The following is a 22,883-nucleotide window of genomic DNA, read 5'->3' as shown; positions in this document are numbered from 1 at the left end:
ATAAAGCAAAGTCAAACATTATTAGAATCCATCCTTTGCAGCTGAAGGATTTGGATTCAGTTTCAGAAATATTTATTGAGTAGAAACTGAAAAAAAGTTACCAATCTGGGTGTGATGGTTAATTTTATGTGTCAACTTGAATGGCCCACAGGATGCCGATATTAAATATTACTTCTGGGGGTGATTGTGAGGGTGTTTCCTGATGAGATGAGCATTTGAATTGTAAATTCAAATTTACACCCTCCCTAATGTGGACACATAAAATCTGTTGAGGGCCTGAGTAGAACAGAAGGTAGCAGAAGGAGGACTTTGCTCCCATTTTTCTGCCTCACTGCTTGAATGGGACAACTCACCTCACCTTCTCTTGCCCTTAGACTGAGTGAGATTTACAGCATTTGCTCCCTGGTTCTAAGGCCTTCAGACTCAGACTGGATTACACCACCAATCTCCTGGGTCTTTAGCTTGTAGACAGCAGACTGTGGGACTTCCCAACCTCCATGATCACATGATCTAATTTCTCATACTAAATATCCTTTAATATCCTATTGGTTCTGTCTCTCTGGAGAAAGCTGATTAATACACTAAGTACAAAAGGGCAAATGAAAAAGGACCCCTTCCCTTTCTCTGCCTCCTTAGACAGGTAACATGGTTCAGGCGGGATGTTCTTTGCAAAAGAAAGTGAAAGTGCTTGGCAGGGAGATGTTGCCAAGAGTTGATTTTTCTCATTCTGTTCAATTAACAAAATAGGGACATCCTGTAAATATAAAAATAGAAAAAGGCAGATAAAGTTACCAACCTTTTTATCTCCTTTTATAAAATCTTTTATAAGAGTGAAATGACCAATTAAGAAATATATATGTATATAGTTTCAGGATGAGTGTTTTTCTTGGTTTTTAGCCTGGCTCATCCACTTTCTAGCCATGTTATTTGGAGAGTGTGAATTACTTATCTGTGACTCAGTTTTCCCTTCTCTAAAGTGGTATCTATCTCATAGATATATTATGGAGATAAAATAGGAAAAAAATTAAGTGTTTAAGTATAATGCCTGACAAACAGTGAAAGCGTTATAAGTTGCATTTATTATTTTATTATTATTGTGGTCAAATTGAAATGCCTTTTGAGGACATAAACACAAAAACAGAAAATATGCCAGCTGCTGGTCTTCTTTCTGACCAAGCTGAGAGAGGAAATTTCTACAACCTTGTTCCAAAACTAAAAAAAATTCATGCAGAAAACTGCAAGTCTTAAAATGTAGCCCTCCTAGTCATCAAAACTATCCCCTGCTCCCCCGCCCCATATTTATTTCCCCTTCAGAAATCTCTCAGATATGTTTTTGTAGGTTGAAAGTCTAATTTCAGAAAAAAACCTTTGGGCCTGAAACAAAAATGCAAAATAGCAGAAGGCTGAGACTGTTGTTCCCAGCAACTAGTGCAGGAACAGAAAACGCAGTTGGCTTCATATTTCAGGTTCAACTTAAAGCAGGTACCTGAGGCAATTAAGTTTCCTTGCCCCTTGAGTTTGAATATTTCAAATTGATTGCAGAAGTGAGCAAGGTGACCTAATTGTACCTCTGCTTTTCACATGAATTTATCTTCTTGCTTTATTAGGAGGGGGGCCTTCCGTTTAATATTTCAGTAATTAAATGCACCACTGTCAGCTGTGAAATCCGTAACAGCTTTTCAATGACAACATATTGGATGCTTCTGTGGTCCTCCAAGGTTTCTCTCAGATGTCTTTAACAGGAAGGACAGAGGTAGGTGAGAGCCTCACTCAGGTGTGTGCAAACCCAGGTGTGGAGGCCTCTGTGGGTTTATGGCCAATGCCTTCATTTCCTCTCTTTCAGATCACATTAGCTGGAAAAGCCTAGGCATGGCCTGAGAAAGTGGGAAAGAGTAAAAATAAAACGCCTTATCATTCGTGCACTCTGATTCTGCCTGAGACTTTCGCCTAGGGGTCATTCAATGAACATTACCTTGCTGGTGATGCACAGAGGTATCTCAGCACGTCATAGTATAAATTCTGCCTGCACAAAGGTATGTGCTTTGTTTTGAGCCTCAAAAAATGTTTTTGCAAGTAATGCATAATTTTTTCTTTGTAACAGAAACCACCAAAAGAAACAAAGAAATGGAAGATTGCTAACAGCAGCATGCTAATTAGCAAATACACCCCAGCACTTTGCAGTAGTCAACTTAGGCACATTACGTTTTATGTCTTTGTTCATTGGCCAGGACTTCCAGCAGCCTAATAATTCACTCTTAGACCAGCTTTATCAAGAAGACACTGTGTTTTAGAAACTCTAAAAGATCATTTAGAGCAGTAACAAATTACTGCTTTTAATAAAATGCTTCTTTTTTTCCACTCAGTAGGATACCGTAAAAAAATAGTCTATAGAGAAGTAGTCTATAGAAAAGGAACATTTTTATCTTTGAGAAGATAATACTGGGGAAATGATAATGTAGTGGGGACTCGTGGTACAAAAGGAGAATAAAAAGCCTCACTCTCTGACATCTCTCTCTGTTGCTTCCCCATCAACCTGTCTGATCGTTCTTTTATAGTCTCCTTCACAGGCTCCTCTGTCTGGAAGCTCTTTCTCTCTCTCCAGTGCTGGGTTCCACCAAGATCAGTGCTTAGCCATTTGTTTTTCTCACTCTCCACACCCGCCAATGTGATCCAATCCATTGTTTTTCAAAACTAGGCACACATCAGAATAATTCCTCACAGTGCTTTCTAACCATGCAGATTCCTGGTCATCACACTGCTCTGCTGAGAGAGAATCACTAGAGGTTGGGTCCAGTAATCTGTATTTTCACAACTTTTCCAGGTGATGCTAGATCTGGGACTCTAGGTTGTAACCCACTAGCACCATATAGGCTGCCAAAGATTGTAAAAGTCATCTGTGTTTTCAGCTCTAAGCTGTCCCTTCAGCCTCAGGCATGGCTGTCTAACTGCTTAAGTGTTTATGTCTGGATGTCACTCAGACTCTTCACATGCAACACAAGCCAAGGTGGTTTTTCCCCTTGTATTCACTGAGTGATTGTTGTATCCAACCTGGCATACAATACCTTAGACTCCTGTCTCTCCCTCATCCTCTACATTTAGCGATCAAAGGCATTTTCCTCTCCCAATCCTAGTTTAGGGTCTCCTTACCCTTTGCGTGGACTAGAGGAACAGAGACAAACTCCTAAGCTCCAAAGGAGAAGTGAGTTACCTGCCACTTCTGGTTTTAGTTGCCTCATCGTCGTATCTGGAATTTCTATTTTCTTGCTTCTGCAGACTCTGGACCTAACGCCTGGAACTTAGGATCCTGTTCCTAAAAGGACTCAAATAATATCCAAGCCTTAGATTTGTGCTCCCTTAACTACTCCAAGTTCCTCAGGCCTGGGAGCCTCTCTCTTTCTGTTTATTGGGGACTTCCTTTAGGTTTTGATGGCTTATAGTGAACCTCTGTGATCAAACCCCCAAGCTCTGCTAGGGATATGTAGAAGGAAGTTTTTGGAATTTAGAAATCTTTTATTTGCTCGACAAAGCTAGTCTTTTAAGACCATGGACTTAAAAAAAAAAGTTAGTGTGAAATTCAAGCTGACCAATGACTTCTTTGTCCTAGATGGCATTTGCTGTCCCCCTGAAACAATTAATGCCATTGATCCAATGGGTGAGAAACCTCAGGGCAAAGTGATTGACAGGAAAGGAAAAATACATTGTTTTCAATATCACCCGCCCCTGCGCCCCCATTTTCTCCCCCTGCCAGACCTTTGCACCTTTGAAAAGCGCAATTGTTCTCAGGAAAGTGTTCCCTACCCCTCCTCCCAGGAAGGAAGGTGTCAGTTTTCTGTGTGGAGCTGTCCCAGTGCGGGAAATCTCGCCCACCCTCTGAGACTGTGTTGAGTCCCATCTAGGTCAAGCAGACTCCATCTTTAATGGCGCAGGACAGAAATAAACTCCCTGAAATGAACAGTAGTTCCTTTTCGCCCAGAAGAGGCAGAAATGGTGTGGCAGGGGAAATTCCTATTGCCTGTGTTCAAGGGATATTGGACACCCGTCACGTGTGGGTTTGTATTTGTATACCTCACTTTTACCCATAAGAATAACACTCTTTATATCCATTCCTGTTGGTTAGCTATAAAAAGGAAAATGAAAATTGGTAATAGAAAATGGGAGAAGCAGAGAAATAGACAGCTGAGGTGAAGCCAGATGTTTTTTGTTTGTGTTTTATTTTATTTTGTTTTTTTCAAGTAAGCCTTAGGAAAAATAATGCCAAGGGGAGAAAACTTGGATCTTAATACTACTGTCTGTTGAGAAGGGAGCTGACACATGCATACCTATCATGGGCTGATGCAAAGTACTTTGTCATAAAGCTATCATGAGTAGAATTGAATCCATATAATCTTGTATTCTGAGTTGGTTAAATACTCAAGCTATTTCTTGATTCTGAGACCATAATCCCAAACACACATACACACACACACACACACACAAAGTTGGGAGGAATAAATCTCAAAAATACCTTTGTCCATATTAGGTTCAACAGGGCAAACAAAATTTATAAGCATTTTGTTAAAAATAAGTAAAGTTAGACCCTACAAATATTTCAAGCAATTCATGATGATAAGTGATATTATTTGCTGTTGCTATATTTGTTCAAAAAGACTTTTAAAGTATAATAGACAGCATATGTCATCGACCATCCAGATACTTTTACTTTAGTTATATCTTCTATAGACCTATAAAGTCATGTACAAGAGGCAAAGTTTAAAAGTACAAATTAATGAAAAAGAAACTCCTTATTTCATTCAAAAGGGATCCACATATGAAGTATTTGGAAACACTTTTAAAAATCCCCTTTCCTCAACTATTGATGTGCTTTAGACTCCAGACTTAACTCTAGCACCTCTTTGCTCCAAAATTTTCTTCCTTTTTTTTTTTCACGTTCTCCATCAAACATAATTCCTTTTTCTCTGTATTTCTCCTCTGGCAAACTATCATAACTTTACGTGTTACTGTCCTAAGTGATTTCCTCACCTCTCCACAGTGTTTTTGGTTCTTTGCTTTCTTAGGTCTCGAGATTCTGCATCATAAAAATTCAAAGCGCAGAACCCTGACAATAACGTTCTGTATGTCATCAGTCTTTGTGTAGATCCTTAGCGCACACCACAGTGCCTGGGACACAGTAGACCTTTGACAATGGGGCCAAGAGGGAAAACGAGAAAAAGGAAGGCTAGAGCAAGTGAAAAGGAAAGCTGGGTTAGTTTATTAATTTTTTCAATGTCTTTACATGGAAATTTTCCAAAAGAAAGTTTAACATGACAAGCGTCTCCTTTTTGGGTGAATCTACAATGACATGACTTTAACATGGACATAAGTATTTTTAAGTCCTTCAGGTGGCTAAATGGATGGTTAAACATGGTTGATTACAAAATAACTGGGAATATGGTAAAAGGTCAATTCAATGCCAGAAAGTTTTATTTTATCTGGGCTCTTGACACTTAGTTGAACTGGAGTCCCACATGCTGGAGCTATGTACGGGCTTATTGCCAGCCCCACACAAGGAGCAGAAATGATGGTAATGGAGATATTTGTCTTAGTTTTATCTTCTATACATTCATAGATCTGTGGAGTCAGTCTCAGAGCTGTGTCATGTGTGAGAGGCAACGTTTAACAGCACAGATTAATTAAGAACAAACTCTTTATTTTATTCATAGGGGATTCACATATAAAATACTTGGAAAAACTGTTTAAAATCCCCTTACCACATGGTGGACATTTTGGCTTTGGCATGGATAGGGAGTTAGAACAGACTTAGGTAGGTGAAGGATGGTGATGAGTCATCGTGAAAACTGGATTCAAGTACAATAGAACTCAAGGCTCAATTAACATAGAAAATTCATGGTCATAAGAAAACAAAGAGCAAACCCCCAGGACACATCTGAGTTAACCAAAATGTTGATTCCCAGGGGCCCAGCCCTACCTCCCTAGTACCATTTCATTTTTGTTTCAGGTATATATATATATATATATATATATATATGACACAGATAGCTTTGCTTCCATCAGGCACTGTAACTAATGCAACCAATACAAGCATTTCTTGTTTCTTTAAATTTTCACATAGTTTTTACATTGTCTGTTTGCTCTTCATTTTCAGAATTTCTTAATGTAAGAGCGCTGATGGGTATTATAATCTTACAAATCAAGTTTAGGATTATGTGTACGGTAGGGTTCGCAGTTTGAGTTTCCTAATGCATTTAGGTGGCAGTGAAACACACAGATGTCACATGGACTTGAAAGTCTTGCAGCAGATTATATTTGCTTTGCCATAAGCTTTATTAGATATCTGTATACATTTGTGTGTGTGTGTGTGTGTGTCTTTTTATTGCCACCTCAGTGACTTCCTCTCATACTTATTATTTTCTGTCATCACTGCCTTTGCATAGTGTGGACATGTGACAAGAATATACACACCGTAGCCACGGTCAAGGTGACAGAAACCCCCAAAGGTCTGTATGTAAATGCAATCTCAAGCCTTTTCCTGTATGGCCTTATTTTCAACAACATGAGACCCCAGGGCCTGTCCTCTTGTAACACTAATTGAAAAGTTCTCATGTGGCAGAAAGAAAGGGAATGGAATGCAACACAGGAGTCTAAGCAGTACCAAGGATAAAATCTACATGTTCACAGGCTTAATTCTGGAGAAACTTGCTACTAGAGAAACAATATTTCAGAGCTGTGTAATCATTCAGTTCTCAGTCAAGTAATCATACTCGCTGTCTTCACTTTGCTTCATTCTTTTGCATATAATTTTCCCTTCGTTAGAAATATTCTTCCATGCCTTCTTTATCTCAGAAGCTCCTGCTTATTCTTAGACTTATTTCACATGTAATCCTTCTTCATGTTCTTCCTGGGTTCAACAGCTGCCTTTTGAATACTTGACTCTTCCTGTGTGGAGTAGGCAGAATAATGCCCTCCTAAGTTCTCCAAAGATGTCCACACCCTACTCTCCAGAACCTGTGAATATGTTTTATAACATTGCAAAAGGGAATTAAGGTAGCAGATGGAATTATGGTTGCTAATCAGCTGACCTAAAAATAAGATTATCCTGAAAAAAAAAAGAAAAGATTATCCTGGTTTTTCTGCCTGGGCCCAATGTAATCAGAAGTGTCCTTAGATAGATAGGGAAAAGCGAGGCAGAAGAGGCAGAACTAAAGAGATGGCATCACAAGAAAAATTTGATCAGCATTGATGGATGGAAGATATGCATTAAAAATTTTTTTTAAAATAAATATTACCTAAATCAAGTCCTGGAACCATGATTCTTGACAGAACCAGTGAGTTCTGTCAAGCTTCCATGGAATCTATAATTTCCATACCATGTAAGTTATTCCATACTATGGGAATGTAAATTGGTGCAGCCACTATGGAAAACAGTATGGAGGTTCCTCAAAAAAACTAAAAATAGAGTTGCCATATGATCCAGCAATCCCACTCCTGGGCATATATTTGGAAAAAACTATAATTCAAAAAGATACAAGCACCCCAGTGTTCATTGCAGCACTATTTACAATAACCAAGACATAAACAACCTAACTGTCCATCGAAAGATGAATGGATAAAGAAAATGTGGTACATATATACAATGAAATATTACTCAGCCATTAAAAAAAGAATGAAATAATGCCATTTGCAGCAACATGGAAGGAGATAGAGATTACCATACTAAATGAAGTAAGTCAGAAAGAGAACGACAAATACCATATGATATCATTTATATCTGGAATCTAAAATATGACACAAATAAATTATCTACAAAACAGAAACTGACTCATAGACATAGAGAACAGACTTGTGATTGTTGGGGAGGGGTGTGGTAGGGAAGGGATGGACTGGGAGTTTGGAGATTGGGATTAGTAGATGAAAACTATTATATATATGTAATGGATAAACAACAAGATCCTACTGTATAGCACAGGGAACTGTATTAAATATCCTGTGATAAACCATAATGGAAAAGAATATGAAAGAGAATGTGTGTGTATGTATATATATATATATATATATATATATATATATATGTAAACTGAATCACTTTGCTGTACAGCAGAAATTAACACAGCATTGTAAATCAACTATACTTCAATAATATAAATTTAAAAATAAGTTATTCCATACTAGATATGGAAAAATTCAAAATGCTGCAAATCCTTTTTCTGAAGCTAGCCCAATCCTGCTATCAAAACCTGAGGGAGATGACACACACATACACACACAAAAAACCATGCATTCTTGTATCTTAGCCACAACAGTTCTAAGAAAAATACTAATTCCACAACTATTACCACTACCATTATTACATTATTTATTGTGCAATTGTTATACGTTAGGCACTGGGCTAAGAAGCATCATCTCAGGTAATCCTTGCAGCTTTAAAAGTCCCACTTTATCAATGACAGAACTAAGGCTTAGAAAAGTTAAATAAATTATTCAGGGTTACAAAGCTAACAAGTGGCAGGGTGAGATGTTCCCACAGACTTGTCAAACTCTAAATCTATTAAATAATAATATCTTAAAATAATCATCCTTGACTCCCAAATAGTGTGTACCGCAGGAAAATATAGGAGGTTTCATATTAGGAAACACAAACACACCTAAAGAACAAACAAAAGCTACCAGTATCTCAGAAGCCAAACCCATCCATTTATTTTAATTGTTTGAATATTTATTCATCTTTCTATTGTATTTTGTTTTCTTTTTATTACATTTACTTTTTTAGACATCTTTATTAGAGTATAATTGCTCTACAATGGTCTGTTAGTTTCTGCTTTATAACAAAGTGAATCAGCCTTACATATACATATATCCCCATATCTCCTCCCTCTTGCATCTCCCTCCCACCCTCCCTATCCCACCCCTCTAGGTGGTCACAAAGCACCAAGCTGATCTCCCTGTGCTATGTGGCTGCTTCCCACTAGCTATGGATTTTACATTTGGTAGTGTATATATGTCCATGTCACTCTCTTACTTCATCCCAGCTTACCCTTCCCCCTCCCTGTGTCCTCAAATCCATTCTCTACATCTGTGTCTTTATTCCTGTCCTGCCCCTAGGTTCTTCAGAACCATTTTTTTTTTTTTTAGATTCCATATATATATATGTTAGCATATGGGATTTGTTTGTTTCTGACTTACTTCACTCTGTGTGACAGATTCTAGGTCCATCCACCTCACTACAAATAATTCAATTTTGTTTCTTTTTATGGCTGAGTAATTAAACAAAAAACAAAAATCAATATACAAACAAGCAAAATCAGTATTCAGGACCCAGTAAACTAAGAAAAATATTGCTCTCTTAACAAAAAAATGATAAAAATTCCAGTTATAGTTAAATAATAAATGGAGAAAAAATTTTAACAATTCCTATTAGAGACAGAAACGTGACTACAATACCTACCATTTGTTAATTGTTCAATATTTTTGTAACTTCTAGTCAATGTATTAATCCATTAAATGGAGATAATATTTATCAGGTAGAATGAGACAAAAAAAACTCTGTCATTTGAAAATAATGTGATAATATACCTAGTAATTCCATGGAAATCACTGACATATTGAGAACTAATGGCATTTTACAAAATGACAGAATAGCTGATAAATACAGAAAAATCAATAGCTTTCCTATAAGTTATCAATAAGAATCCAGAACCTATTAAACCTATTAATAAAGAAAAGAATATGATTCCACAGCAGTCCAAAACACATTAAATTCTTAGAACCAGCATAAGTAGAAATATATGTAAACTTATGATTAAACCACAGAAACTTACAGAGGAAGGTAAAAGAAGCACTCAATAAATTTTGTATAAAATATATAAATACATATGCATATATTAATATTCCTGTGTCCCTTTGTTCCTGGAAGGTGTATAATGACTGGAAGAGATAGCAATTCCTTCAAATTAGTTTATATGGTTAGTACAAATTCCAATGAAATGCTCTAAAACTTGTAAAATTATTCTAAGATTAATCTAGAAGAATAAATAGATGAGAATAGTAAGACATACTTGAAAATATGCATTAGTCAAGGCGTACTTACTTTATAATTATATTAAAACATAAAGCTACAATAATTAAAAAAGGAAGTTACTTGGGGATATACTTATGGAATTATTAAAGAAAAAACATTTATGATTCTAAAGTAAATGTTTTTCAGTGTGTTTGTGTGTCAACCAACAATACGATAATGAAAGCATTTCAAAGACATGGAAAGTGATCAATGGTTCAATAAATCATCATGTGAAAATCAACTACTTTTTTTAAAAAGTAAGTTAAATATTTGTATTACAGTCATGCATAAAATAATTTTTCCATTAAACTCAGGACAATTATGCAATTATGTTACTTAATCCCAGGATGGAGAAGGAATTGCTAAGGCATAAAAGTAATGGGAAAAGTACAGATAGATATCAATATATAAGATGTTTATACTTCATGTAACCCTAAGGAAAAGCTAAAAATAAAAAAAAAATTGGAGGGCTTCCCTGGTGGCGCAGTGGTTGAGAGTCCGCCTGCCGATGCAGGGGACACGGGTTCGTGCCCCAGTCCGGGAAGATCCCACATGCCGCAGAGCAGCTGGGCCCATGAGCCGTGGCCGCTGAGCCTGCGCGTCCGGAGCCTGTGCTCCGCAGTGGGAGAGGCCACAGCAGTGAGAGGCCCGCGTACCGCAAGAAGAAAAAAAAAGAAAATTGGAAATGTATTTACAACAAATTAAAAAGACAAAGAGGAGATCGAGTCTCTGTCCATGAGGGGGGAAGGGGGTGGCGCGCGTGCCATTTCTAGTCGTTTTCAAAGTGCCTCGCACTGATTCTCACAGGCCCAGCCACCGGCCCCAGCTCTGCCCCGCAGCATAATAAAATGGCTAATCAGGTGAATGGTAATGCGGTACAGTTAAAAGAAAAGGAAGAACCAATGGATACTTCCAGTGTAACTCACAAAGAACACTTACAAGACACTGACAGATGCAGGCCTCCCACAGAAGGTGGCAGAAAGACTTGATGAAATATTTCAGACAGGATTGGTAGCTTATGTCGATCTTGATGAAAGTGCCATTGATGCTCTCAGGAAATTTAATGAAGAAGGAGCTCTGTCTGTACTACAGCAGTTCAAGGAAAGTGACTTATCACATGTTCAGAACAAAAGTTCATTTTTATGTGGAGTTATGAAGACCTACAGGCAAAGGGAGAAACAGGGGAGCAAGGTGCAAGAGTCTACAAAGGGACCCAATGAAGCAAAGATCAAGGCCTTGCTTGAGAGGACTGGTTATACCCTGGATGTAACCACAGGACAGAGAAAGTACCGTGGTCCTCCACCAGACAGTGTGTACTCTGGCACGCAACCTGGAATTGGAACAGAAGTCTTTGTAGGTAAAATACCAAGAGATTTATATGAGGATGAGTTGGTGCCCCTTTTTGAAAAGGCTGGTCCCATTTGGGATCTACATCTTACGATGATGGATCCACTGTCTGGTCAGAACAGAGGGTATGCATTTATCACCTTCTGTGGAAAGGAAGCTGCACAGGAAGCTGTTAAACTGTGTGACAGCTATGAAATTCGCCCTGGTAAACACCTTGGAGCATGCATTTCTGTGGCAAACAACAGGCTTTTTGTTGGATCAATTCCGAAGAATAGGACTAAAGAAAACATTCTGGAAGAATTCAGTAAAGTTACAGAGCGTTTGGTGGATGTTATTCTCTATCATCAACCCGATGACAAAAAGAATCGGGGGTTCTGCTTCCTTGAGCATGAGGATCACAAGCCAGCAGCACAAGCCAGACGCCGGCTGATGAGTGGAAAAGTAAAAGTATGGGGAAATGTAGTTACAGTTTAATGGGCTGACCCTGTGGAAGAACCAGATCCAGAAGTCATGGCTAAGGTGAAAGTTTTATTTGTGAGAAACTTGGCTACTACAGTGACAGAAGAAATATTGGAAAAGTCGTTTTCTGAATTCGGAAAACTTGAAAGAGTGAAGAAGTTGAAAGATTATGCATTTGTTCATTTCGAAGACAGAGGAGCAGCTGTTAAGGCCATGGATGAAATGAATGGCAAAGAAATAGAAGGGGAAGAAATTGAGTCTTAGCCAAGCCACCGGACAAGAAAAGGAAAGAGTGCCAAGCTGCTAGACAAGCCTCCAGAAGCACTGCGTTATGAAGCTTATTACTATCACCCTCCTCCTTGTATGCCACCTCCAATTAGAGGTCGGGGTCATGGTGGGGGGACAGGTGGATATGGCTACCCTCCAGATTACTATGGCTATGAAGATTACTATGATGATTACTATGGTTATGATTATCACGACTATCGTGGAGGCTATGAAGATCCCTACGACGGCTATGATGATGGCTGTGCAGTAAGAGGAAGAGGAGAAGGAAGGGGAGGACGAGGTGCTCCACCACCACCAAGGGGGCGGAGAGCACCACCTCCAAGAGGTAGAGCTGGCTATTCACAAAGGGGACCACCTTTGGGACCACCAAGAGGCTCTAGGGGTGGCAGAGGGGGTCCTGCACAACAGCAGAGATGCCGTGGTTCCCGTGGATCTCGGGGCAACCGTGGGGGCAATGTAGAAGGCAAGAGAAAGGCAGATGGGTACAACCAACCTGATTCCAAGTGCTGTCAGACCAACAACCAACAGAACTGGGGTTCCCAACCCATCGCTCAACAGCCGCTTCAGCAAAGTGGTGACTATTCTGGTAACTATGGTTACAATAATGACAACCAGGAATTTTATCAGGATACTTATGGGCAGCAGTGGAAATAGACAAGTGAGGGCTTGAAAATGATACTGGCAAGATATGATTGGCTCTAGATCTACATCCTTCAAAAAAAAATTGGCTTATCTGTTTCATCTTTAAGTAGCAATTTGCTGCCATTTGTATTGGGCTGAAGAAATCACTATTGTGTATGTATGCAAGTCTTTTTATTTTTTCCTCTTTTCATAAATGCTCTTGGATATTATTGGGCTTGCAGAGTTCCCTTATTCTGGGAGTTACAATGCTTTTATCCTTTCAGGCTTCATTTTAGCTTGAAAACAAGCTGAGCACACTGTTAAATCATGATTTTGCAGAACCTTTGGTTTTGGACAGCTTCATTTTTTGGATTTGGGATAGATTACCTAGCAGCATGGAGTATGCTGTAAATAAAAATACAAGCTAGTGCTTTGTCTTAGTAGTTTTAAGAAATTAAAGCAAACAAATTTAAGTTTTCTTGTATTAAAAAAAAAGACAAAGAATTATTACCATTTATGCTTAAAGACTTATAAACCAATGAGTAAGACATTCACCATTCCATTTAAATATACAAAAAATTTTAACAAAAATTTACATAGGCAAGGCCATAACTCTTCAATACGCAAACATTGAATGAAGATACTTTCACCCTAACAATAAAGAGAAAATTTAAGAGGACTTCCCTGGTGGTCCAGAGCTAAAGAATCTGCCTTACAATGCAGTGGATGGATGTGGGTTGGATCCCCGGTCAGGGAACTAAGATCCCACATGCCACGGGGCAACTAAGCCCATGCGCCACAACTACTGAGCTTGCGCACCTTAACTAGAGAGCCTGAGTGCCACAAATACAGGGCTCACATGCCCTGGAGCCTGCGTGCCACAACTAGAGAAGAGAAAACCCGCATGCCACAACTAGAGCGAAGCCTGCGTGCTGCAATGAAAGATAGCATATGCCTCAACGAAGATCCCATATGCTTCAACTAAGACCCAAAGCAACCAAAAATAAATAAATAAAATAAATAAATAATAAATAAAATCTTTAAAACAAAAAAGAATAGTGCAATATTGGGGTTTGTTTTTTGTCCTAACAATTAATAAAACTATTCAATTAAATTTGGCCAGATTTGGTTCTGATGAATTGTGTCATTCTCTATAGGTGAAAGTGTAAATATCAGAAATATCTTGAAAGCAATTTGTCAAACTATTGTCAAGAGTCAAGAATATATATGCATTTTCATTTATTAATTTCATTTCTATAAATCTACCTTCTAGAGATAAGCAGTATGTTTACAAACTTTGTACATAGAATGTTTATTATGGTGTCAATCTTATAAGAGCAAAATATTGTTAGCAATTTACACGTAGAAAAGTATGATTAGTTTCATGTAACAAAGAAAGACAGATCTTTTTAAGGAATATTTTTCTGATACAAAAAAATTATCCTAATATAGTTTTAAATAAAGAGCCATCATGATCTTGATTTTTCATATGTATATAATGCAAAATTGAGATCATGATACTGTTTTATTTATATATGCTTTGAAACGTTAGATGGAGGCATGTTAACCTATTAACAGAAGTTACCTCTGGTTGATGAGAGAAGAAAAATTTATTCTTTATCTTTTCTCTATTTTCTAAATTTAATGTAGTGTCTTTTCCATTAGCTTTATAAGTTAAACACAGATGCGGACACAGACAGACAGATACAGATTTCTAAATGAAAGCACTGAAAAAATTGTTTTACTATTAATATTGCCCATTGAGATAATGAATCAAAAATTTAGAAATTTTACTTTGACACACACTTCAATTAAACAAATGAAGCATTTATCTTCTGTCTTTTGATGCCAAACATAGAATTAAATAGGATAGTTAGTAAAGGGATTCACATACTAAACCTTATACTATCTATTTATGAGTTCTAGTAAAGTTTACTCTGCTTATAGTTCCTCGCAATTGATTCAGACTTTATGACTATAGGAAGACTTTAAAAGTGTAGGAAAATTCAAGTTTTCATAAAGAAACCTTGGATCTCACCTTACCTTACCTAAGAAGCACCTTGAAGTCCTTGGGTCAAACTGCAGAGTTGGGAATTATTCCACTAGTGGATGTCAGTCCAGAAAACTCTTCCTAGAGGAAGTCATGGAGGGAAAAATATAGGAGAAAGGGGACAGTGTAGAGTGAAACCTTGACAAACTTTGAATATAACACCAGAAAGGGAAAAATAATAAAAACAAATAGAAAAGAATTTCTTGATAGATGGGATTATTGGTTAAAAGATTATTTTATAAGAAGCAACAAATCATTTTGAGCTTTGACCACTGTGCCTAGTTCTTGTTTAGTTAGCACTCAATTAACTCAGCTGAGTTCTCAGAAGCTGGATTTACTATTTATTGATATTGCTTTAAAAAAAGAAAAACAAAGTCTTTGAAGTTACAAGGAATGAAGAAAAAATTCAAATGAAAACAAAATTACACCCTGAGTATTAGAAAATATGGCACATGTTTCCCTCAACTAGTGTAGTAGAATTTTTTTCACTGTATTTTAATCTTCCAATGGGTGTTGGACTCAAAATTATAGTATGCATAGAGGGAAAAAAGTAGAAAATCAGAACTTAGAGAGGAAACAAACTTTAGGTTTGTGTTTGCTAGCTTTTTTCTCATTAATCAAGTAAGTTATTAATGTTTAAAGAAGAGAGTTCTCTGACTGGCATTCAGAAGTCACAGAGAAATTCTACTGAAGGAAAAATAATGTTGGAAATTTTTTATTTGTCACTCCATCAAAGTGTTTCAAAGGTTAGGGGACTGTGTACTTTGCTTTTCTCCAAGTTAGCAGGATAATAAAGATTATTTTGTTTTTGCAGGTGTTTAAAGACATGATGCCAAAGACAAATTTTTCAACTAGAACCCTCAAGAAATGTCACTTCTCTGTCTTGCCAAGAGAGATCCAGCATTTCCTCTATATAAACATCTGCTGGGAATATTTTAAAGGCAAGTATTTTAAATAATGACGTTTGTAGCTTCTTGTCTTTAATAAGTTTGAAAAAGAAGGGAAATTAATTTGTGATACATTCCCTCCCAAAGCAACTTTTCTTTTTTTTTTTTTGCGGTATACGGGTCTCTCACTGCTGTGGCCTCTCCCGCTGCGGAGCACAGGCTCCGGATGCACAGGTTCAGCGGCCATGGCTCACGGGCCTAGCTGCTCCGCGGCATGTGGGATCTTCCCGGACCGGGGCACGAACCCGCATCCCTCGCATCGGCAGGCGGACTCTCAACCACTGCGGCACCAGGGAAGCCCCCAAAGCAACTTTTTTTCATTGACATGCATCAAATTGGATGATTAGAAAGTGAAAACATTAACATTATGTTAGGTGGAAATGGTTAAAACAGTCTGTATCAATCATACCTGAGAGACACTCATAAATCATGGGTTCCTTTTACTCCAGAAACTTCACCAGTTCATTGTTATGCTCACTAGTTTGTGGTAATTATACTATGTTTATATTTATATAAAAATTGGATTTCCTATTAAACAGAAAACCCCACAAAAGCGAGAGTCAGGGAAACATAAGTTAGCTATACAATATGAACAAAACAAATTCATTTGTGGTTAGAATGGAAACTTCATTTTGTGTAAACGAATGTAGATGTTTGGGGATAATTCTCTGTAGAAAATGCAAGATATATAGCCTGGCTCTTTAAGGTTCTAAGAAAGAGACACACACAGATTGCCTTTGTTAATAGGTATTTATTGCAATGATACATTAGGATGTAATTTCAGAAGTAGTGCTGTCTTGTACTCTGGACTACACTATAAAGAACTAGGGGTACTGCAGGCATCACGAAGTGGGAAAATGACTCAGTAAAAAAGTAGTTTAGTATCTTTCAGATTAGAAACTAAGTTCAAATGATCTGTCTTTTCTTCCTTTCCCCAACACTATTACTTCTTCAAACGACTAATTTGATTGATAGCTTTGTCACTATGACAAAAGGAGTACCCTTGTCAGCAATAATTCAGACCAAATCACCTTAGGGTACTTATGTACCAGTCTCTAGGTGGAAGGCTTGGTTTCTCCTGTTACATGGAGTTTAAGAAATTAATGACTGACTCAATGAAGTACTCGTTTGGGCTCTTCTTAGAAGTTAGCAATGGCCATGGTTGATACAGTTCTCCTGGAGTTTTCTTGTAGCATGTTCAATAAATTAACAATGGAAAAAAGTGTGCAAGGATTCAGTGCATATGTCTTCAAATGGAGCTCATAGATGTCCCCTGAAGCTAAATTCAGAGACCGATTCTATACTAAAAGTTGATTAGTGATTAGGACTTCCAGAATGGTGGAGTGGAAGCTTGTAGGACGCTCTCCCCAGTAAAACAGCAATTTAACTGGTGAAAATGATAAGAAAACAATTTTTTGTAGTTTATGAAAAGTATCCTAAGGGCATACACAGACTGAGAAATATTTGTTCAATAAATCTGCTAAAACTCAGTAATAACAGTGACAGACTGTGTTGTTGAAGCCTCTACCTGCTCCCTTAACCCCTCTTCCCTCCCCAAGCTCAATATTGGAGAAGGGTTACTGCAAGTGCTCTACTTTGGACCAGTGTGACCAAGAAGATGAACTATTCTTTGAAAGCATTGCCCAAACCTCCTACAGAATCATCAGCATGGAGCTTCACTGGAACAACAGTCTGAAATACAACTTTTGACCCAACAATGACTCTATAATAACCTATTCTTACCTAAGTGTAGCTCCCAGGAATCCAAACATAAAAATTATATCACAGTCATCCCTGGTAATCTGGAAAACTGTGTGCATGTTCAACGTTGTGCCCTTTCAGGAGAAATCAAAGATGATATTTCTAAGTGACTAGTCACTAGCTGAACATATGTTAAATAAATAGATAGATAAACAAACAGACAAACAAATAAATAAACTCCCTAAACTGTGGTAGCCACCTTCAAACCACATGTACATCCAATGGTAAAAGTTAAAATTGATCTGGCTAAGTGGGTTTAAATATAGCCTTTGATGAATAAGTTGTTTATGCTGATACAGGGCCAATGCCTAACTAGCCAGGCAACAAAATAAAAACAAGGGTTATAATCTGAGCAGGGATATCAAAGTTTCAAATTGTAGGGGAAATAGATTTGGCAAAATTAGTTCAGCAAGGTCATTAAACAAGTAAGCAAACAACCAGGCAAAAAGTAATAATAACCTCTGTCATGTGTGGGTGAGGGGAAACATTATATGGAGTTGCTAAAACACACAAAGTAAAATTTCAGTTTTCAAACAACAACAACAAATTGAGACCTACAAAGAAAAAAGGAAAGTGTGAATCAAGGACCAAAAAAGCACACAATGGAAACAGTTTTGGAAGAGGCCCAATTGTTGAACTTAGCAGACAAACATTTCAAAGCAATAATTATAAATCTGTTCAAATACTATAGTGAAATATGTTTCAATAATTAAAGGAAAGTATAATGATAATATCTTATTAAATAATGTATATCAATATAAGATATAGAAATGATTGGAAATAATAATCAAATGGAAATTCTGACATTAAAAGTGCAATAACCAGGGCTTCCCTGGTGGCGCAGTGGTTGAGAGTCCGCCTGCCGATGCAGGGGACACGGGTTTGTGCCCCAGTCTGGGAGGATCCCATGTGCCGCGGAGCGGCTGGGCCCGTGAGCCATGGCCGCTGAGCCCGCGCATCCGGAGCCTGTGCTCCGCAACGGGAGAGGCCACAACAGTGAGAGGCCCGCGTACCGCAAAAAACAAACAAACAAACAAACAAAAAAGTGCAATAACCAAATCAAAAATTTACTAGCAGGGCCCTACAAAGCAGAAATAAAGAATGAGAAAAACTGAATATTAGTTCAATAGAGATCTTACAGTCTGAAGAATAGAGAAAAAGGGATGAAAAGAAAACCAAAAACAAAAGCAGAGCCTCAGAAAAATGTGGGATATCAATAAATGCACTAAAATTCACATAATGGGAATAGGAGAAGTAAAGGACTGAAAGAGGCAGGGGAAATATTCAAAGAAATATGAATGAAAACTGCCAAAATTAGATGAAAGCTTTAAACATCACAAAAGATCAATGAACTCTAAGTAAGATAAAAGCAAGAATATATATTAACACTGAGACACATCATAGTCAAAATGTTAAAAGCCAAAAATATTAATAAAAATAAAATTTTGAAAACAGTAAGACAAATGACACATATACAAGGAAATTATACAAAGATTAATGACTAACTTTCTATCAGAAACAGTGGAGGTCAGAAACAGTGCAGTGATATATTCAAAGAGCTGAAAGTGAAAATAATTGTTGACCAGTGTCATATATCCAACAAAATTACCTCTAAAGAAAAGGTGAAATAAATACCTCTAAGCTAAACAAAACCCAAGAAATTTGTTTCTAGAACCCCTGCTTTACAAGAAATACTGAAGGAAATTCTTCAGACTGAAAGCAAGTTTCAGCAGTCAGAAATTCAAATCCACAGGAAGAAAACAAAGAGCACTCAAAAGTATTATAAAAGACAGGATAATTGCCTATTTTCTCCTTTCTTCTCTTAACTCATTTAAAAAGAAATTAGTAAAACAATATGTAAACAATTATATTGTTGAGACAATAACATGTAGAAATGTAATATATTTGACAATAAAGGAAAAAAAAGTGGGTGTGAATAAAGCTGCACTGAAGTAAAGAAATGGTACTAGACAGTAACTCAAGTAAAAAGGTAGGAATAAAGAGAACCAGAAAGGGTAAAATAAGTCCCCTATTATTATATTGAGTCATTGTCATTTTTTTAATTTATCTCTGTTGATACTTGCTTTATATATTTAGGTGCTCCTGGATTGGGTGCATATATAATAAAGAGTATAATACCCTCTTCTTGTATTGATCCCTTTGTCATTATATAATGCCATTTTTTGTCTTTTGTTATAGACATTGCTTAAAGTCCATTTTGCCTGACATGAATATTTACCTCTGCTTTCTTATCATTTCCATTTTCATGAAATATCTTTTTCCATCCCCTTACTTTCAGTCTGTGCGTATCTTTAGCTCTGAAGTGAGTCTCCTGTAAGCAGCATATAGACAGGTCTTGTTTTTTTATCCAATCAGCCACCCTATGTCTTTTGACTGGAACATTTAGTCCATTGACATTTAAAGTAGTTATTGATAGGTATGTACTTATTGCTATTTTATTACTTGTTTCATGGTTGTTTTTATAGTTCTCTGTTCATTTCTTCTTTTTGTTTCTTCCCTTGTGGTTTGATGATTTTCTTTAGCAGTATGGTTGTGTTCCTTTCTTTCTACTTTTTGTGTATCTATTGTAAGTTTTTGATTTATGGTTACAATGGGATTTATATATGTTTACCTATAACTCTATCGACTTGTTTTAAAATGGTAGTTATTTAAGTTCTAACACATTCTAAAAGATCTACATTTTTTATTTTCCTCCCTCACATTTTGTGTTTTTGAAGTCATATTTTACATCTTTATGTTTATCTCTTCACTGTTAATTGCAGTCATAGTTGTGTCTACCTTTTTTTTTCCTTTTAATCTTTGTTGCATTTCTATCCACTAGTAACAAAGTATCAGAAATTGAAAGAAAAAAATTCATTTAAAATTGCATAAGAAGAATAAAATACGTAGGAATAAACTTAACCAAGGAGGTGAAAAACCTATACTCTGAAAAGTATAAAACATTAAAGAAAGAAATTGTAGTTCCTAGAGCAACCACTAAGCAAATAACACACAATATAATTAAAACTCATTAAGATATTTAAAATATTACATTAGAAAATAGTCGATTATAAGAGAAGGCAAAAAAGAGGAATAGAGGGAAAAACACATGAGTTAAATAGAAAACAAAACACAAAATGGTAGAATACATACAACCATGCTAAAACATTAAAGGTGAATAGATTAACACTCTAATCAAAAGGCAAATATTGTCATATTTGAACTATAGGAGACACACTTTAGATTCAAAGATGCAAACAATCTGAAACAATCTGCAAACTATGACCACAAAAGAGCTGAATACCAGAAAACAAAAAAGCCAAAAATGTTTCTAGAGATAGAGAAGGACTTTTATAATAATAAAAGAATACATCCATCAGAAAGATATAACAAGTATAAACATGTGTGCACCTAAAAACAGAGCCCTCACATACTTGGAGCAATACTGACAGAACTGAAGAAAAATATAGACCACTCGGGCTTCCCTGGTGGCGCAGTGGTTGGGAGTCTGCCTGCCGATGTAGGGGACGCGGGTTCGTTCCCCGGTCCGGGAGGATCCCACGTGCCGCGGAGCGGCTGGGCCCGTGAGCCATGGCCGCTGAGCCTGTGCGTCCGGAGCCTGTGCTCCGCAACGGGAGAGGCCACGGCAGTGAGAGGCCCGCGTACCGCAAAAAAAAATATATATATATATAGACCACTCAATTACAATGTTTGGAGACTTCAGTATCTCATTTTCCAAATGGGTAGAGCAACGAAATCAGAATCTCAGCAAGGAAACAGAATGTTTGAACAACAATATAAACCAACCAGATCTCACAGAAACTCTGTAACCTCCACAGAGCAAGAGTGATATATACATTCTTCTCAAATGCACATTGGACATTTTCCAGGATATGCCAAATGTTTGGCCATAAAAGAAGCCTCAATAACTTTTATTAAAAAACTGAAATTAACACCAGAAGTATGTCTTCAGTCCACAATAGAATAAAAGTAGAAATCAACAACAGAAAGATATTTGGGAAATAAACAAATATATGGAAATTAGAGAATTCACAGCTAATTAATGATTTTGAGAAAAAATATCATAAAAAAATTTAGCAAATGTTTGATAGAATGCAACTGAAAACAACACATACCAAAAGGTATGTGATGCAGCTAAAACAGTGTTAGGAAGAAAATTTACAGTTATAAATGCCTATAATAAAAAAAGAGGAAAGATCTCAAATGAATAACCTAGTCTTCTACCTAAAGAAAATAGAAAAATAAGAACAAAACTAAGCACATAGCAAATATGAAGAAAGAAAATAATGATAAAAGAATAAATAAAGCAGAGAATAGAAAAAACAATCAAGAAAGTCAGTGTAACCAAATCTTAACTCTTTCAGAAAATCAACATAACTGATAAAACTTTAGCTATACTGGCCAAAAGAAAAACAAAGACTTAAATTACTAAAACTGTGAGTGATAGAGGGGACCTTACTACCAATCTTGAAGAAATAAAAATGAATAAAAGAGAATGTTATGTGTTATTGCATGACAACAAATTAGATGACCTAGACAAAAATGGGCAAATTCCTAGAGAAATACTAATCACTTAAACTGACTCAAAAATAGAGAGTATAAATAAATTTATAATGTAAAAATATTGAATTAGTAATAAAAAAATTCCTCCAACACCCCCCACCCCACCTCCCCACCCCCACCCCCACCCCCACAAAGCTCAGGCCCAAATGACTTCACTGGTGAATTCCACCAAATGTTTAAATAAGTATTAAAACCAGTACTTCATAAACTTTCTCTAAAAATAGAAGAAGGAACACTTCCCAACTAATTCTATGAGGCCCTTATTACTCTGATACAAAAGCAAAACAATGATATCACAAGAAAATAATTTATAGACAATATTTCTTACAAATATAGATGCAAAATGTTCAACAAAGCAGTAGCAAACTGAATCTGGAAACATATACAAACAATTATAATTCAAACAATGTAGTATACCACATTAACAGAATAAAGGACAAAAGCTATATGATCATTTAATAGATGCAGAAAAAGCATTTGGCAAGATCCAACAGCCTTTTATGATAAAAATGCACAACAAATGGGAATAGAATGGAACTTCCTCACACTGATAAAGGACATCTATGACCAACCTAAGTAAATTGATAATTAATGGTGAAAGACCAAACACATTTCCTTTGAGATCAGAAACAAAAAAAGGATATCCACTCTCACCTTTTCCGTTCAATACTGTGCTGGAGGTTCTAGCCAGGGCATAAGGTAAGAAAAAAATAATAAAAGTCATGCAAATTGGAAAGAAAGAAGTAAAACTATTAAAAAATCAACACTATTAGAA

At 36.7% G+C, this 22,883-nt stretch overlaps 1 protein-coding gene across 1 annotated transcript; it reads left to right on the top strand.

Moving 5' to 3' along the window:
• The first annotated feature begins 10,800 nt into the window (after positions 1-10,800).
• LOC101282475 (heterogeneous nuclear ribonucleoprotein R-like) lies at positions 10,801-13,252 on the top strand. Its single transcript, XM_033431464.2, is given in 4 exon segments — positions 10,801-10,992; positions 10,994-12,113; positions 12,116-12,183; positions 12,185-13,252. Coding segments are annotated over 4 exon segments (1,896 nt in total). The 5' UTR covers positions 10,801-10,899; the 3' UTR covers positions 12,800-13,252.
• The last annotated feature ends 9,631 nt before the right edge of the window (positions 13,253-22,883 follow it).

The sequence above is a fragment of the Orcinus orca genome, chromosome 2, assembly GCF_937001465.1.
Source record: "Orcinus orca chromosome 2, mOrcOrc1.1, whole genome shotgun sequence".
Lineage (NCBI taxonomy): Eukaryota > Metazoa > Chordata > Mammalia > Artiodactyla > Delphinidae > Orcinus > Orcinus orca.
Note: the sequence above shows the minus strand (reverse complement) of the source record. Positions and strands in the feature narration are given on the sequence as shown.